The 20013-nt window shown below is 38.0% G+C and overlaps 1 protein-coding gene across 1 annotated transcript; it reads left to right on the top strand.

Annotated features, from left to right (window-relative positions):
• Positions 1 to 348: 348 nt before the first annotated feature.
• Positions 349 to 17284, top strand: EGY1 (Peptidase M50 family protein). The gene is made up of 10 exons (XM_059572022.2): positions 349 to 929; positions 1481 to 1945; positions 2104 to 2244; positions 6057 to 6158; positions 8356 to 8567; positions 8799 to 8849; positions 8929 to 8998; positions 16386 to 16454; positions 16886 to 16936; positions 17032 to 17284. Exons 1-10 carry the CDS (start codon positions 579 to 581, stop codon positions 17188 to 17190), a joined length of 1671 nt encoding a protein of 556 aa, XP_059428005.2. The 5' UTR covers positions 349 to 578; the 3' UTR covers positions 17191 to 17284.
• Positions 17285 to 20013: the final 2729 nt, after the last annotated feature.

The following is a 20013-nucleotide window of genomic DNA, read 5'->3' as shown; positions in this document are numbered from 1 at the left end:
GCACCAAAGGACAACATCACATTTTCTCTCAAGCCCCAATCAAGAAAAAGACCCGTTTGAGAGCTGATTATTTTGGTGGGTTTTGGTTTTAGGAGTTCAATGCTTAGTAAAATATTTCCTAGTTTGGAGTGGGAACACTTGTTAAAAGCCAAAATGTTATAGGGCTATATATTTATTCATACACACATGATATATGTATCTTTCTAAAGTCTCACCTATTGGATGGTGCTATCCAACTTTTGTCTTCCAAACAAAAATACCTATAATGCCCCCGCCATGTAATATCAACTACGCCACAAGCAGCTTCGTCAGCTTCTGTTACATTAGCCATAGCAAAAAAGAAAAAGAAAAATATATTTTTTAAAATCCAGCAATAGATATTGTGCCACAGCCAAACGTGCTCCGAGTCTACATCTCCCTCTGCTCCCCCTTCTCCATTCTCTCCGCTTCACATTTTCCTTCCATTGGGATTCACAGAATCTCGTCTCGTTTCCCGAATGCAGCCCTGAAACAAACGCCTTCTTGAATCGCCGTTATCGTTTATTTTCAAAGATTCTTTCTTTTCGCTCTTGATTCAAATGGGAACTCTCACGAGCTGTAGTTTTACGCCCGTGGATTTCAAGTTCCTTTCAATCCCTCGTTCCGGTGCTCCCAGAGGGAGATTTCGGTTCCCGGAGCTGACCGGTTCAAGGAATTCATGTTTCTTGTGCAGAGAAATATCGTATAGGTTGAGGAGGAAGACTTTGTACAGAAATTTAGGTAGGTTTAGGTGTTTTAGCGTTGACAATGGAAGCAATGGAGATGGAGAGAGTGGTAGTGACGCTTCGAGAGATTCGAATGCGGCGGCAACGACGACGACAGAACATGAAGAAGCGGCAGAGGAGTTCAAAGCGGAGAAAACGACGCCTCCTGCTTCTGTTTCTTCGAGGGTATTGTTTTTACTCTTTAATTTGAATTTGTTTTTTTAAGCTCGGCCTCTTTTTTTTTTTTTTTTTTGAAAAAAAATTCAGAGTTGAATTTGACTCGATGAATAAATTGAAAGCAAGCATAGCGTTAGGATTAATGGAATTCAATTTGTTTTAAAACATGGTAACCACATGCCCTTACTAGAACATTTAGATTTTCTACATATTTAAGATTAAAAACGAAAATGGCTTGTATAGGATTCACTTGGGAGTGTCTTTCAAATGCTCAATTTCAGTGTTGGTGTGGGTCATTAAAATTGTCAAATTGAAATTCTTTTCTGGAAGAAATTATTGTAAGGTCTCCAAGAGGCCATTGGTTTCAACAAGGCCCCAGTTTTTTAATCTACCAATGTTCCTTGCAAGGTAGCTGGCTGGTGATTCATTTGGTGCTATATCATGTGATGGTAGTGGAAAATAAAGATTAAAAGAGACAAAAAATGACCTATGCATTTATGTCTAACAGTAATATAAGATGTCTCTGCTGATTTCGAGTCTACCGATGTTTCCTTCTTCAGCCACCAAGTATATCTCCGGTTGGACAATCTTACAATAACTTCCAAGTTGACTCTTTTAAACTGATGGAACTCCTTGGACCCGAGAAGGTTGATTCTGCTGATGTAAAGTTGATTAAGGAAAAGCTTTTTGGCTATTCTACCTTCTGGGTCACTAAAGAAGAACCATTTGGAGACCTTGGTGAGGGCATTCTGTTCCTTGGAAATTTAAGGGGAAAGAGGGAAGAGGTGTTTGCCAAACTTCAAAGTCAGCTGGTCGAGGTCACAGGTCTTAAGTACAACCTTTTTATGGTTGAGGAACCCAATTCAGAAGGACCCGACCCACGTGGCGGTCCACGTGTTAGCTTTGGTTTGCTGCGAAAAGAGGTTTCAGAGCCGGGACCAACTACACTTTGGCAGTATGTGATTGCTCTCTTGTTATTCCTTCTAACCATTGGTTCCTCTGTGGAGTTAGGAATTGCATCTCAGGTATATGATTGCAAATACAAGTTTACATCGTAGTCTTCTCCTGTAGATGTTAGCACACTCTCTTTTATCATATGTTTACGATCATAATTGTTCATCAACTATCAATTTGTTTGTCATTTTGGAGACATACCATTGATTACATATTTCTTATTAAGCAGCTCAATCGGCTTCCACCAGAGGTAGTGAAATACTTCACAGATCCAAATGCTATTGAACCACCAGACATGGAACTGCTATTTCCATTTGTGGAGTCTGCTTTGCCCCTAGCATATGGTGTTTTGGGAGTTTTATTGTTTCATGTAAGCAAAACTGTCTTGCTGTCTGTCTATTTTGGTTATATAAATGCATTTCACTGGGAAAAGTTTCTATTATAACATGTTGCGCTATGTTTATTATGCAGATCTTAATCTATTTTGTTGCTTCTATTGTTCTTTTTTTTTTTTTTTTTTTTTATTGTAGATTTATAGGAATTGATGTGCTTACCTTTTTTGGATAAGTAATTATGATATAAAAAAGCGCAGAGAGGCGCAACCCACATACACGGGAAGTATAAAAAAGAGCGCTTAAGAGGGAGAAAAATGAAAAATAAAATTAGAGAAGCTAATCCCTATAGGAGCTAGCCAAGCGGCCGTCCAGGAATACAAAGTAAAGAAGAAAAAATGAGTCAATTCCTCTATAGTCCTAGTGGAGTTCTCAAAGTATCTAGCATTCCTTTCATTCCAAATACACCACATAAGACACAGAGGGATCATCTTCCACACTACCGCGCTTCGAGAACGGCCTCCCGACCACCAGCAATCGAACAAGCCCCTCACCTTGCAAGGCATGACCCAATGCAACCCAAACCGATCAAAAATAGTATGCCAAAGAACACTTGCAATCTCGCAATGGAGAAGTAGATGATCGACTGACTCTCTATTCTTTTTGCACATACAACACCACTCCACTACCACTAGGTTTCTCTTCCGCAGGGTGTCGTGAGTCAAAATTTTGCCTAAGGCCGCGGTCCACCCGAAAAAAGCCACTCGCAAAGGCACCTTAGTACGCCAAATGCTCTTCCAAGGAAACACCTCATGGTCAAATTTGGACAAGGCCTTGAAGAGAGACTTAACCTCGAACTTGCCTTTCTTAGACGATGACCATCGAATATGATCCATAGAACCTATGGATATCTTGCAAGAGTACAACCGATCAAAGAAAGAAGAAATCAAATCCATCTCCGAATCCTGTACGGGCCGTACAAAAATGACATTCCACTCGACAACCCCATTCCTCCAAATAAAGTTATCCTTCACCCAAGCTTCTTTATGTCTGGCGATGCTAAACAAGGACGGGAAAGCATGCTTCAAAGAGGAGTCCCCACACCAAATATCATGCCAAAAACGAACTTTCGAACTCACCCCCACCTCAAAACGAATACCTTTGGCAAAAAAATTCCAACCTTGATGAATGTGCTTCCATAAGCCCACACCATGGGGACCCGAAACCTCCTTTGTGCACCACCCACCATCCTGGTCTTCATATTTAGCTTTGATAACCTTATACCACAGAGCCTCACTCTCATTCGCATATCTCCAAAGCCATTTACCCAGGAGAGCTTGATTAAACTGATGCAACTTACGAATGCCAAGCCCACCGTACCGAAGGGGACGACAGACTTGATTCCAATTTACAAGATGTAGCTTAGGCTCGTCTCCCATCCCTCCCCATACCTTAAAACTATCCTATATATTGCCATATTGCCATTTTGTAAGTTTATTTATTTTGAGTGCAGATTAAGCTCTATTATATTACCTGCTAGTGGCATTTGAAGATAATTAACCATTTGATCATTTTTGGCCCTTAGCTCATGTGGTAAAGGATGGGGTGAGGTGGGTAGGTTTAGGGTCTGTAAAGTCAGAACCCATTCTTCCTATTGGAATCATATGATTTCAGATTTCGCTAAGGCTATCCTTGTATGTTTCGCACATATTGTCCTGGAGCTTAAAAAATTCCAAGGTTCCATGCCAAAACCACATCATTTGCAGACTGCAGAAAAATATATTTTGATACCTTATTTTGATATTGTGTCGCTAAAGCTGTCCACATATGGGTCATGTACATTGTCCTGGAGTTTTAAAAGTTCCTAGGTCCCATACCAAAATCACGTGATTTGCAAACCATGGAAAACACCAGGAAATGACATTCGGTAGCCTATTTTGATATTGAGTCTGTGACACACGTTAATGTATAATATATGATTTTTTTTTATTTTTTTTTATTTTTATAATCTCACAAAAAATGCTTATAAGGCTACATATTTTATTTGGAGAATCTAATTGTCAGAAGTGCCCATGTTGTAAAATGTGCTAGACTAATAAACCCAAATCAGTAGTGCAGATTTTTTACTCTTGAGCCTTGAATCAGGTGTGGAGTGGGGATGGGATAATCGTAGGTTTGAAAAGCGGTACAGACTGCAACCCGGGGGGGAGTGCCCCACCCCTTTGTCGACCATGGCTGTTAGAGGAAGAAAATAATTCTCTTTTGTCCTTTTCTCTGTTCTCTTTTCACCCCAATATATAAACTGTGGCTCTTGGGCTTTGGCACATCCATCTCAGTTCAAGAAAAGGACCCAGCTTCACTGCTCTACCAAAATCACATTTTTACCTCTAGTTTGTGGCATAGATACATCAACCAATGGCTTCACTCATTTCTATTTGTTCAATTGGTCAGCTAATCTCGGTGTTGGTTAGCTCTTTGGTGATTTCTTCTGCAGGAGATTTCTACCAAGACTTTGACATTTCTTGGGGAGATGGCCGTGCCAAGATGCTAAACAACGACGAGCTTCTTACTCTCTCCCTTGTCAAAGCCTCTGGCTCTTGTTTTAACTCAAATAATGAGTATAAAATGGATCATGCAAATCCTCTCTCTCTCACTCTGCCTTTCAATTTTCGCTCTCTGTGACCAATAAAATACTAAAATAAAGATAATTATCAAAGCCATCCCATCTATCGATTCTTGACCCCCTTAAAAGCAACCCAAGTTTAATTAGGCCAGTGTCTCTCTCTTAATATAAGTGACCTTATTTATCTCTTACTTAGCCAGTGACTTTGACACTAATAAAGGGAAAGTTAGCAGATTGTGTGCTAACAAGGTCCCAAGTCTCTCTCTTTCTGTTTTTAGGGTGTAACTAAATCAGCCCAATAACCATGGACTTAACTAGTGGAGTGACTTTCGTAGCAAGAATGTCACATAAGTCTTTGTCTTCACTTTCTCTGTTAGGGCTCCAATAAAGGAATATGTTTTGGGTAGTGTGCTGATAGAAAGGCCAGTGTGTAGAACATGTTTATTTAGCAAAAAAGTGCGTATGAAGAAGGCCAAAGGCTGAAAAGGTGGAGTCATAATTGTAATTTCACAAAGAAACAGGTGCTTCCAGACTCATCAACTGCTAGATCAGAGTACAAGCGTTAGCATGGGAAGAAAAAGACAGACACATGCCCTATTGGTCTCTACCCCTCCGTCCATACTATGCTTTTGTTCTTATAGCTTGAATCAATTACTCCACCAAACATGTCATTTTTAGAGTAAAAATTGGACTCTGAAGAGAGAGAGAAAGACCGCAAGGCTTCTATCAAAATGTCCAATCATAAAGAAAGAGGGATTGAATTTGTGAAGTTTGAAAGCCTTTAAGTCTTGTTAGTTATATTTTTTTATTTTTTTATTTTTAAAAAACTTTATCTTTTAATTTTGCCCCCTATGAACCAGAATCCTGGCTTTTCTACTATATGGACTGTATTCACCAGTTCAATGTTGAAAGATGCATCCAAAACCATTTATCTTGAGTTGACTAATTACTAAAGAGGTAAAAGTTAAATTTTCTACCTCTCAATATGCTAACAAGAACTATAGATTCTGAGTGAAAGAGAATATCAAAACTTGTGTTTGTTTTCAGCAATTGATAATCTCTTAATCAACCATGTGTATATTTTTTTCTTATCTTTTCACCTATTTCTTGATTAATTTTCTTCTTCAAGTGAGACTAATGTTACCAAATTTGATCAATTGTTGTTTTATTTGTCTTCAATTGTTATCTTTTGTTTTATTTCCACATGATAAAAATATTTACATTCAGGAAGTTGGGCACTTTTTGGCTGCTTTCCCGAAGAAAGTAAAGCTAAGCATTCCTTATTTCATTCCCAACATTACCCTTGGCAGCTTTGGTGCAATTACTCAGGTCAGTATATTTAATTATTTCTGTATGTCGGTTCCAGACCTAAAAACATTAAGTGGCAGAATTTATTTTTATTTTTGGGGTTTATAAACAAGATATGATCACGGTTTTCATCTTAGTTTTTATTTTGTTCTCTTGGTGAGAATGTTGCAGTATAATTTTCTATGATTGAGTGTGATACACAAATGAAATGCAAGCCAGTTCTTAATTCTCCTTTTCTTCATATATTTAGTAATGCCCGCCTCATGCATGGAAGGAGGGCTCTTTATGACCCTGTAAAGTTGCTGGGAATTGAACAGTTATTCAACTGGCAATACCAATTTCCCATATCTATATTGATAATCCAGCATTGAAAGGTTATTTAAATGGTCAAGACCAATTCCCATATTTCGGTGAACACATCCAGCACTAAATGGTTATTTGACATCTTCATGACCAATACTTTAGACATCATTTCTCTCATCTTTCAAGTTCATCTGTTCTTGGTTTTTAAGTTAAATGTTTTCTTCCATACGAGTGAATAGGGTATTATTGATGGAAGAGGAAATCTAGTATTTAGGCATTTAAAGCTACGGATCTCTCTTTGGCTAGTACTGACTGCTTCTGGCGATTTAACTTGGAGCTGGAGTTATCCAACTTCCTCGTCCCTCTAAAACAGTGACCCCATAAAACTGTTATTGCAACAGGGTGCTTCAATTTTAATCAAAATTTAACCTCTTTTGCCGATGGTCCCTTGTGTGCCCTAACCTCTTCATTTTCTTTGTTCTCAACACAACCTAAGATTTCTGGGAAAATAATTAGTATAAAAAATAGTCAAGAATACTGGAAGTGATTCTTAGTAAACGGGAGGGATCTTTACTTATCAAAAAAAATAAAACGTGAGGGATCTTTCAGAATTATCTAAATCTCTGGCGTAATGTTACCATAACATATTATTGACAAAAAAGAAATGGACAGTATATAATGGGTCTCATACTATAAAACCTCAGGTGCTAATGGATTGGTGATCACACAAAAAATAGAAGTTCCTTTTGAATTTCCTTCTTGATTAAATGATAACGACAAACATTGTCATCATATGGTATTATCATACTGTGTTTGTTTTATCTATGTATAACCGCACATATTGCATTTTATACCATAAATTTGTTTCATACTCAGTGTCAGTCTGACCTGCTAGTTAGCTATTATAAGCTCATAAATTTCTTTTTATATGCTGTGAAAATTCTTATTTTACTTCTTTCACTTTAAGACATGTTTATGCTGTCTAAATTAGGCCAAATTATTCTTAGATTTCATTGTCATATGAAAGTGAAGGAAACACGCATAACTGCACACGCCATCTGTACTCAACATAAACCAAGAACCAATCATCTCAGCATTAGTTTTGCATGTGAAATTGAAATAATGAACTGGTCTAAATTCATTGCTACATGTGATTAATTAGGTTGTCATTTCCAATGTTGAGCTTCAGTTTTAATTCATGCATGCTTGTTGGCAATCCTTGTTTCATGCAAACACAGTGTTGTGATTAATTAGGTTGTCATTTCCAATGTGATACACATACATGCTTATTGCTTAAACAAAGAGTTGGGATACTCTGTTTACTAGCGCAGTCCTTATTAGAACAACATCAATGTTTCAGATGCATACAATATGAGCGTCTTAGCTACTGATGAAGACAGATGATATTTCAGGAACAATCTGGACTGGCCATTCTTATGGTGTATAGTCTTTCTATCGGCGATTAATGATTTGTTGTTTCTGGATTTCAACCTGGTCTACAGGGCTTTGCAATACTGGAAAGGCATTTTTTATTTTTTTTCCTTTTAATTGGTCTCTGGTTCTCTTGGTCAAAGGGGTTTTTCTGTTAAAAAAATTGCATTCTGCTTTGATTGATGAGGGATTTTGGATGTTTTTGGATCTTGTGCTTATCTATATGTTACGTTGCCTATGCCAACCTCCCCCTTCCTCCCACACCCAAAGAAAAGGTATGGGATTGTAGGTTAGGTCACAGTTTCAAATACCGTTGGGTGCATGAGTATCATACCACGCTACAAAAAAAGAAGAAAAAGAGATATTTATACTAAGCTAGTGAGTTATATTCATTGATATATAATGGCTGGAACTTTCAGCAAATACAGTCTATATAGTATGCCTACGTGGATATTTTCTGCTTATCAACTATTAATTTGTGCAGTTCAAATCTATTCTTCCTGATCGGAGTACACAAGTTGACATATCGATTGCTGGTCCATTTGCTGGTGCTGCACTGTCTTTTTCAATGTTTGCTGTTGGGCTATTGCTCTCATCAAATCAAGATGCTGCAGGAGATTTGGTGCAGGTTCCAAGCACGTTGTTTCAAGGTTCTTTGCTTCTTGGACTCATCAGTAGAGCTACTCTTGGTTATGTGTATGTCCCTCGCCTCCATGGCTTTATTGATCTGGAAACATTGTTTGATATGCAAAGTGCAAACTAAGAATACATTCATAGATTCAGTGGCTGTGATGCCCCTTTGGACTAATCTAATAAATGCGCAATAAGGGTCGGTTGAAGCCTTACTGGCGCACTAATATGATCATTAAATTTTACTTGTATCTCATCCTTGTTATGAAACTTTTTGGTTTACATGTCCACGTGCAGAGCAATGCATGCTGCAACAGTTTCAATTCATCCTCTCGCGATTGCAGGATGGTAATGTACCATTCTGGGACTATCTTACTCTTTTTTATCATCATGTGTAATATGCTTACCATACAAGTAACTTTTGCAGGTGTGGCTTAACAACATCTGCTTTTAATATGCTTCCAGTAGGGTGCCTTGACGGTGGAAGAGCTGTGCAGGTAACCTTGCACTTACTTTCATCTGATTTTGTTGGAAAATCTACATATGAGGTTGGTTATGTATTTTAGGGGCACTATAAATCTTGCACACTTGTGGGATGGTATTAGTAAATTTGTGTAGTGATGATTGTTGGTAGAATTTCCCTGTGTATTGTGATGAGTTCGCATCATTATTTATTATTATTATAACATGGGTGCTAAAAAGATATGGGTTTTCTGTTATATATATTGGCAGAGAGCCACAAATGTATTGTGGGGAACTTTTGCTTTAGGATATGAGAAAATTTGAAAGATATTTTCTATATTTGCTAATGAAAATCCATTTGTATGCTTAAGTATTTGCATTCTTGAAAACTTCCTTTTATTGAGGCATTCTAGATTTATCTGATCTAATAGATGTGTTAATTTGATCTAGTTCTTTGAAAAGTAATATAAAAAGGTGTTGATGATGATATGCCAATTTATATAAAATTATCAAAAAAAAAAAAAAAAAGTAATATAAAAAGATGCCGTCATATGCATAGCAAGAGTTTTCCCTTCATTCCGATCAGCTGCTAGATTAGCTACGAATTGTTTATAGTATGCATAGATTTGTTTTTTTGATAAGTAATAATGCATTAAGAGCGCAGAGGGGCGCAACCCTAGTACACAGGAAGTATACAAGAGAGCGACTAAGTAGGGGAGAAAGAAGAAGAGAACATAAAGAGAAAATCAGAAAAATCAATCACTAAAGGAGCAAGCCATCCTGCTGTCCATGTGAATAAAGTGTACAAAAAGAAGTGAATAAGATCCTCTAGGTTCCTCGACAGGTCCTCAAAACATCTCGCATTCCTTTCCTTCCAAAGACACCATAGGAGACACAAGGGAGCCATCTTCCAAACCACAGCACTACTAGTTCTACCTCCCGCCCACCAATTGGCAAACATCTCCATGACGCTTCTAGGCATAACCCAACTCAAGTTAAAGCGAGAGAAGATGACCTCCCACAACTTGCGCGCGACCCCACAATGAAGGAAGAGATGATCCACAGACTCCCCATCCGCCTCACACATACAGCAACGATTAATCACAACAATACCTCTCTTCCGAACATTATCCAGTGTGAGAGATTTCCCAAGAGCGGCCGACCAAGCAAAAAACGCCACTCGCAAAGGAGCCTTAGTACGCCAAATCCTTTTCCATGGGAACTGATTAGGCTCCTTAAGGGCAAGCCTCCTGTAGAAAGTGCGAACCTCGAACTTCCCTTTACTTGAAGGAATCCACCACATTCGGTCAACCCCTTCCCCCCGGATCGGAGACGAATACAAGAGTGAGAAGAAAGAGGCTAAAGCCATCTCCTCCCAATCATGGATGCTACGGGTAAAAGTAACGTTCTAGTACACCATCCCATTTACACACTCCCGGATATCCACAATGGAGGCATCCTTGTTGCGGGCTATATTAAAAAGGCCCGGAAAAACATCTTTGAGAGGCGCCTCGCCGCACCAACAATCCTCCCAAAATTTGACCTTCCCCCCCAAACCGGGAACTAATCTGAAGTGGCACCGAAACGACCTCCAAACCCCACAAATGTGTTTCCATAACCCCACCCCATGCGTTCCACGAGGAACATTTGAACGCCAACCACCCCAAACCACCCCATACTTGGCCACCAAGATACTTCTCCACCAAGCTTCTTCTTCATTTGCAAATCTCCATAACCATTTCCCCAAGAGGGCTTGGTTGAAAAGGCGCAAGCTCCGAATCCCTAGACCTCCCTCAGCAATCGGAGAACAAACCTCGTGCCAACTGACCAAATGGAATTTGGGCTCATCCTTGAAACCTCCCCATAAAAAATCCCGTTGAATCTTCTCAATACGATTCGCCACGGAGATAGGGATGGGAAACAGGGACAGAAGATAGGTGGGAAGGTTGGATAAGGTGCTCTTGATGAGAGTGAGCCTCGCCCCCTTGGACAAATAAGAACGCTTCCAAGAGGCCAACCTTCTAGCAATTTTCTCCACCATATCATCCCAAACAGCCAACTGCTTGAAGGAAGCCCCTAGCGGAAGACCCAAATACTTCAAGGGAAGCGAACTAGTGCCACAACCCAAGACGCCGGCCAACTCATCCGTCTCAACTGAATCTCCGACTGGGACCAAAACAGACTTAGCCCGATTAATCATTAGCCCGGAAACCGCCTCGAAGCCTATACTGAGGGCTTTAATAAATCTAACATGATCCGGTTTTGCCCCACAAAACACCAAAGTATCATCAGCAAAAAGAAGATGGGAGATCGAAACCCGCTCATGCTCCCTGGCACCCACATAGAACCCATTGATGAAGCCCCTACTGATGGAGGCATTAATCATCCTACTAAAAGCCTCCATGCCCAAAATGAACAAAAAAGCGATAGAGGGTCACCTTGTCTAACCCCACGCGAGCTCACAAAGAAACCGGAGGGTGAACCATTGATCAACACCGAGAACCGCACGGACGAGATACAATGCTCAATCCAAGAGCACCATTTGTCGCCGAATCCACACCTTCTTAATAAATAAAGCAGAAACTTCCAGTTCATGTGATCGTAAGCCTTCTCCATATCCAACTTACACAAGAGGCCGGGGTCCCCGGATCTGAGACGGCTGTCCAGGCATTCATTGGCAATAAGCACCGAATCCAAAATATGTCTACCTTTGACAAAAGCATTTTGCGGATTGGATATGACCCGGTTCATGACTCCCCTCATTCTGTTGGCTAAGACCTTCGCAATGATCTTATAAATCCCTCCCACAATGCATAGATTTGTTGGTCAAAGTTCATTTCTCTAGTGATCAATTCACCTATTTGACTTTGAGTTGTGTTCATAAACCCTTGTTCTTTGCTATCCAGGCTCATTAAAAGTCACATGCTAACATGTGATCTCTTAAAAGACATAACAATAACAATAACAAAAAGAAGTAATATAATCACATGACTTGGCCAAGACATAAAGTGATGCAGAATTATGTGTCTTCTTGGGATATGAGGAAGTCAAAATAATATAGGCACGGGTGTTTGTTTGAACAGGCTGGACGCTTTGGTTGTTTTTAGTCAAAGATTGGTTTACCGGGGAAGTAATAGAGTGGGTTAGTCGAAGTAGCGGTTGATTAGGGAAGTGATATAATGGGTTGGTCAAAGCTGTGATTGATGGTCGATCCAAGGTGTATCTTGTTCAGACAAGCAAGAATCGTGTTCGAACAATAATCTAGAAATATGGCTGTTTGGGCTATTTATTATATCAATTTGCTTGTTTTTAGGGATATTTTTGTCCTTTTATGTTTCCAGCACAGGGTCCCATGTTGTAACCTATATATAAAGGCAAGTTTTGGTTTTCTTTGGAAAAGTCTTGCTTTGTTATTTGATTTCGAAATTGAATAAGAATTCCTAGAGAGATATTCTTCATACTACAACCTTGAGTGTTCTATTGAATCAATCAAGTGTTCCTTTATTCTTGGCATTCTAAGTGAATTATCTTGTTTAAAGAAGGATGTTGCTTCTGGTACTTGTGTGCAAATGAATGGATTCAAGCTTGTTTTTCTTTAACACAAGATGTAATTTTGCTACATCCTCCCTGTATCAGTTGGTATTAGAGTCATCTCTCTCCATGTATCAGTTTGTATCATAAGTAGTCACATTCTTGCATCGTGCTATCAAGAGGATGCGTTGGTGCTTGGGATTCCACTGTGGAAAAAGTTATGAAGAGACCATGCTAAGATGCAACAACAAATCAATGCTTTGACTCAACAAGTTGCTTGAAAACAACAATAAATCAATGCTTTGGCTCAACAACTTATCAAAAACAAGTTATTGTCTTAAACGCTGCTTTGCAACAACCACCACCAAATCCAGGCTTTGTGGAGGATGAGGAAATCAGAAACGATAAACAAGTTGAAAGACAATGTTTAGTGAATTAGAATTCTCCACCAATCTATAATGACTACTTCAACGATGAAGATTTCGTGGAGGTAAGCTTTAGCCCATGGTGATGATATTGTTGAGCATTGCAATAAGTATCAAGTGCTCAATGAAAGTCCCCGGGACTCAATTTTGATGAAGGCTCATTCATTTGTTTTCTTTAAAAAATAAGCATTTTAATATTTCTTCCTGTGATAAAAAGAAGATATTAATCTTGGATTACTTTTTGAAAACAATAGAAAATGATTTATTAGGAATAATAAGAATATTACAATTAGAATACTTTTTTTTGATAAGTAATGATGTTATAAAAAGCGCAAAGGGGCGCAATCCATATACACGGGAAGTATACACAGAGAGCGCCTAAGAGGGAGAGAAATGAAAAAGAAAATCCGAAAAACTAATCACTAAAGGAGCTAGCCAAGCGGCCGTCCAAGAGTAACGAGTAAAGAAGAAAAAATGAGTCAATTCCTCTATGGTCCTAGTGGAATTATCAAAACATCTAGCATTTCTTTCATTCCAAATACACCACATAAGACACAGAGGGATCATCTTCCACACAACCGCACTTCGAGAACGCCCTCCCGACCACCAACTATCAAACAAGGCCCTCACGCTACAAGGCATGACCCAATGCAACTCAAACCGCTTGAAAATCATGTGCCAAAGAGCTCTTGCGAGCTCACAGTGGAGAAGAAGATGATCGACTGACTCTCCAGTCTTCTTGCACATACAACACCACTCCACTACCACTATGTTCCTCTTGCGTAGCGTATCATGAGTCAGAATCTTGCCTAGGGCCGCAGTCCACCCAAAAAAAGCCACTCGCTGCGGTGCCTTAGTTCGCCAGATGCTCTTCCAAGGGAACTCCTCTTGATTAGATATGGTCAAGGCCTTGTAGAACGATTTTACCTCGAACTTGCCCTTCTTAGACGAGGACCAGCAAATACGGTCAACACTGCCTAGGGAAACCTTGCAAGAAGACAACCGATCAAAGAAAGGAGAAACCAAATCCAACTCCCAATCTTGAACCGATCGAACAAAAATGACATCCCACTCAACAACTCCGTTCCTCCCGATAAAATTCTCCTTCACCCAAGCTTCTTTGTGTCTGGCGATACTAATATTACAATTAGAATACTTACGAAGAAGGAACTGCAATAAACGCAAAAAGGAGGCATCTTTCACCCGGTAACGAAGGGACATGGCCTGGTCAATCTATTTTTGCTATTGGGGAGGTGCTTAGCAGCCAAATATGAGCACCATGGCCTTTTCTTTTCCTTTGGAAATCTCCATAGCCACTTCATAAGAATGGCTGACTTGGTTGAAATCCACCTCCTTCTTTAAGGTGATTGAAAAAATCCATAAAAAAGATTTCATTTTTATCCTATTTGGGAAGAATTCATTGAGCAGTGATTGATTCTAAAAGTTTCTAGAAATACAAAGGTTGGATTTAGCCTATATGCTACATGATGATCGTAGTCTGTTGCCTATTATATATTGTTTATGTTGCAAATTGAAGAAGAGTTCTCAACTTTAAGTTGGTATAGCACAAGGTTTCTAAGACTCATAGCTTGAATTTTGCAAGAAGACAACAGCGAAGAAGATGGTGGAAAGCATTTTTTGGAGATTCAAGTATGATGCATCAAGATTTCTTGAAAAATGTTTAATCTGATTTGTATGTAAGGATAAAGTAATCACCACGAGACAAAAGTGGTCAACATATGAGTGGTTGAAGAATCATTCCTTTGATGACATGGCTTCCTTCAGTCTAAACTCGACGAGTTTTCTTGAGCAACAGGAGAATGATGTAGAACACATCATGAAAGGTACGTGTCTTCTTGGGATATGAGGAAGTCAAAATTAAATAGGCGTGGTTCATTCAAATGGGCTGGATGCTTCAGTCCATTTTAGTCAAAGATTGATCGAGCAAGGGAGTGACAAAATGGGTTAGTCGAATATTGGTCGATTGGGGAAGTGACAATATGGGTTGTTCAAAGCTGCAATTGATGTTCAGTTGATCCAAGGTGTATCTTGTTCGAACAAGCAGAATCCTGTTTGTATGGTAGTTTGGTAGTATGGCAGTTAGGTTTATTTTTCATACGTACTTGTTTGTTTCTAGGGATATTTTTGTTTTTAATGTTTCTAGCATAGGGTACCTTGTTGTAGCCTATTTAAAGGCAATTTGTGGTTTTCTTTGAAAAAGCCATGGTTTGTTATTTGATTTCGAAATTGAATAAGAATTCCTAGAGAGCTTTTCTTCATACTCCAACATTGTGTTCTCTTGAATCAATCAAGCACTGATGCCTTTATTCCTACCGTTGTAAGTGAATTATTAGGTTTAAAGAAATATTTTTCTTCTAGCACTTGTGTGCAAATCAACAGATTCAAGATCTTTTATCTTTCTTTTCCATTTAATTTTCCTACATGCCCCCGCATCAAAAAGACTAGGCTTACTAGTTAGCTGGTCCATGAGGATGCTTTGCTTTGGACTTGGATGATCCTGCATCATTTAGATAGGTGAGATCCATGTGTTATAGGTTTCATCGGTAAGATGTTTTTCTTTGTCAATGAAGTGCTCCTTCTATCTTATAGTGCTGATCCAAGGACATCTCTTCAGTATTCATTTATTTTATGTTCTTACAAAATTTTCTCATAGATGTAATGATTTAATATTCTGTAGTTTGTTTGTTTAATGATTTTTGTCATTCCATATGCAATGTAACTTCTGTAGTTTGTTTATATTTTATCTTCCTCTATCAATTTATTTTATTTTATTTTATTTACAATGAAAATGGAGAAGGGTAAGAACGTTAGTGTTCAAGTTGTTTGACATGGGCTTATTTTAGTCTATTGGTCCATTATTTCTGTGAAATTTATCTTAAGTTTGTTGATGAAAGAAGGGCTATCTTGGGCTTAGTCAAACATAAACGCTTGTCCTATCTCCTCAGGAATTTTTATTATTATTATTTACTTTAGTGTTCTCTCTCTCTCTCTCTCTACCCCCCCCCCCCCCCCCCCCCCCCCCCCCAGAGGTGTGTGTGTGGTGTCTGTTGCGTCAGGAGCACTGGATTTTTTTTGACGATGCTGTGAATAGTCTGTATTGCTAGTTTTTATCAAACTTCATTCTTAATTTCCCACCAATTTTGACCTCTGACCAATTTTGACCTCTGTTTCTTGAGTCTTTGAACTGATTCTTTTCAACTTATCTGAAATGGTGAAAAGCAACTTTTCTTCTTGCTCCTGTAATTGCTTCTACGGAATTTAAAATGCCTCTGGGGGAGCGGTGAATTTTGTTACGCTTCCTTTGTTGAAGAAGATAAATTTTTTGTTTGTCAATTTTTCATGTTGAATAAATCAGCTTCCCTAGCTTAAGTGATTTAATTTAAATCATTATTATCATCCTGAATTATGTATCACACAATGATAATTTTGATTATATTTCTTACAGGGTGCTTTTGGAAAAAGTGCGCTAATTGGATATGGTCTGACGACTTACACATTGCTTGGATTGGGTGTGGTAGGAAAAACTCATCTTTGCTCATTCATTGTATTATGTTAACCAATGGCAAGGCTATGCCCAATTTATTTGTTGATCCACTTGATTGTATATAATATATCATGAAGAAGACAAATTGGTCGGTTACGAAATATTATGGGTCAACCCCAATGGGTAGCTCAATCAGCTGGAAACTATGCCTCATGAGGCGGAGGTCATTAATTCGAATCTCACATTTCCCCCTCCTTTGGGATCAAAACTTAAAGAAAAAGTATTCAACATAGCCATGCCATCATCCATAGCTCCGTTCTTCCATTGTGCTTTAGTTCTACTAGTTATACCATATCATAGTTAATGCTTCAGTGCCTGGATTCTCAGCAGCAACTCCATGATTGATTCTTTGAAATATATATTATGTTCAGATTGACATCATATGTTTCTTCATATTTCAGCTTGGTGGACCTTTGTCACTTCCTTGGGGACTATACGTGCTAATATGTCAGGTATATAAATAATAAGGAAATTATAGAAACTTAGAAATGTGAATTTTTCATGGTTTTTCAAGTAATCCATTGTTGTTGATTATATATATTTTCAGAGAAATCCAGAAAAGCCTTGCTTAAATGACGTGACAGACGTTGGAACATGGAGGAAAGCACTTGTTGTGGCGGCTATTTTCCTGGTTGTGTTGACGCTTCTTCCTGTATGGGATGAGCTTGCAGAGGAGATAGGTATAGGTCTTGTGACTACGTTTTGATGTAATACGTGTAGAGCAAACCTAATTTTTGACTTCAAATCTAATTCATTATCAATTGCTATATAGCTTGGTGAGTCATGCAACTTTGTAATTATTCTTTTCTTTTTTCAATTAATCCTTTCTTTTACACACACACACACACACAATATATATATATATATATATATATATATATATATATATATATATATATATAGTGACTCACCAAATTAAAGCATTTGACATTAGTACTCTGAAAACTTGGCAACCGGTTTGATAATCAGTTTTCTCTTTTTTTCACTAAAATATTTTTAGGCCTGTTGTGTTTGGACATAAGATATTTTTTTCCATGAATAGAGAGAGGAAAAAAAAAAGGTATATAATGAGTTGCTTTTTGTTATTTTCTCAAATTGCTTGAGATTGGGAAATATATATATATATATATATATATATATATATATATATATATATATATATTTTATCAACATATTGAAATTTACTAAGTTAAAATTAACGAAAAATCATAAAGAAAATAATAGACAATGATAGTTGTAATGGTCGTAATGGGAGGAGTGGAGAAGATGGAGGTAATGGAGGGGATGCTAGTGACAATACGAAAAAATAGTTTAATAATGTTAATTCAGTTGATCGTACGGTTAGCCGCAGGTTATGAATATCTGCAAAACAGATGGAAAGTAAGATTGCGGCTTGCCGAAATTTGTTAATGGGGGTATACCTCAAATGCGGAGTTTCTCTAGCTCTGAGATTTCTTGCAAAGAGAACGGCAAAATGCATGAGTATTAGGGATTTAATGTATGTACTTGGAATGGCCTTCCCTTTCTTAAGTGGAATGATTTTTCCCTCATACGGCTTTAACCAAGTGTTGTTCGCAGAGAGGGCACGGCTATGCCCAGAGATATGCTCCTTTGCATTCTCTGCACTATCTACTCACCATCTATGTGTCTTAATTTTATTTTATTATTATTATTTTTTTTGAAAAAGTCAAGATGCACTCACATGAGATGGTGAGTAGATGGTCTTGGGAATGGAGAGAAGCATTCCTCCTATACCCAAGCATTGCACTTGATTTACGTTCTTTAATGTGGTATGTCCTTCACCAAGTCACTCGTTGGGGAGGTGTGATCCTGGTAGAATAGTGGCATTGAATCCCTCTCTTCTTGGCAGGTAAGGACCATCACTGGCAAGTTAAGGGTGTTGGCTGATTCATTGTTGGGAAATTAGGATTGTGTGGCAAGTCTATTATCTTCTACACTGTCTTCCTTATTGCAATTTGAGCAACAGGCTGATAGACTCATTCAACCCATCTAGGTCCATTGAATGGGTCCATACATGGTCCAGGTCTGCACTCTCATCTCGGGGTTGGTCGGGTGGATATTTGGTATATCAACTTATGGGAAGGTGACACATTATTTGTAACCCAACTTTTGGAGAAATTTTTTGGGAAGTGTAGCGTTTCTCTTTAACAAAGGTGGTCATGTCACACATGCACATTATTATTTCATTTTTCTATGCATGTAAAATAGCATTGAGAGTCACATTGTCATTCATTTGAAATATCATAAGCTTTAATTAGAAACTCATGGTTCACAACATTAAATCACAAAGCATTTCATGACAGTACAAAGATACACATTATATATCTAATATGCATGCTCAAAAATTATTGTTTAAAGTTTCACGTGAGTTTACTCACCTAGGTCGTAATAGTCCTTCACAAACTCTTATTCGAAAGCTATGGTTCCTTTGTTTACGAGATATCTTGTTATTAGTTTGGTTGACTAAGATGTGGCCCTAACCATAGTACTTAAATCACCATTTTTTTGCATTTTGATCAATACTGATAGATTGGTGCATGAGTGTCGCTTGATCGGTAGATATTGATACATCGATACCCAAACACCGCTTGATCGATTAGTACTATTAAAATGATACTCGACCACTGACTGATTGTGACGCCATGCCTTAGTGCAATAAGGTTGTAAGTAGAAATATCTAATTTCACACTTGACATTTCGATATCAGAGATAGAATTCTCGCAGCGAAATATATTCTGTTTTCTTTTTAAAACACTAGGAATCCCTTACATAATACATTTAGAGCTTATTGAAATACTTCAATATTATTTTGGGATAAATGCAAAATTAGTCCTTGTAATTAGCCTAAATTACAAATCACTCAATGTGGTATCTAATATCTAATATTTAATATTATATATATATATATATATATATATAATATGGGAGTTTTAAGTAGGATGGCATATGACAAGTGGTGATTAATTCAAATGACACGTGTACAGCTTTAAAATTCAAACATACCCTTTTAAGTGAAATGTTTTAAACAAAATTTTAACGGTTATTTAAAACCTTCAATCTTCTTCTATTTTTCTCTCTTCAATTCACAAACAAATAAACAGAGACAGAGAAATAAAGGTGTTGTGTCTTTTTTATCAAAGAAATCGTTTTCTCCTCCACAAGCAAGGACTCTAATGCAAATCCCAAGCCAAGTACTCTATCTCTGAGTCCATTCAACAAACACATGTGCACCCAAACTAAATTACTATAATCTTTGTAATTATTATTATCCATAGGTTTTTTCTTCTCCTCCGTCTCTTACTTCTCTTTCTAACTGACGTTCTATCTCCCTCCCTTTATTCTTCTTCTCTATTTTCCTGTTCTTTCTCTAACACATGTTCTCTATCTCTCCCTCTCTCTGTTTTTGGGTTTTGTAATTCTCTGTTTGTTCTTTTTGGCTTGCTGCACAATTGAAAGGGGGTAATTTTTAACACTGATTTGGGCCTTTCTCTTCGGCCCGGAACCAAAA

Source organism: Corylus avellana, chromosome 10, assembly GCF_965113065.1.
Source record: "Corylus avellana chromosome 10, dhCorAvel1.hap1.2, whole genome shotgun sequence".
Classification (NCBI taxonomy): domain Eukaryota; kingdom Viridiplantae; phylum Streptophyta; class Magnoliopsida; order Fagales; family Betulaceae; genus Corylus; species Corylus avellana.
Note: the sequence above shows the minus strand (reverse complement) of the source record. Positions and strands in the feature narration are given on the sequence as shown.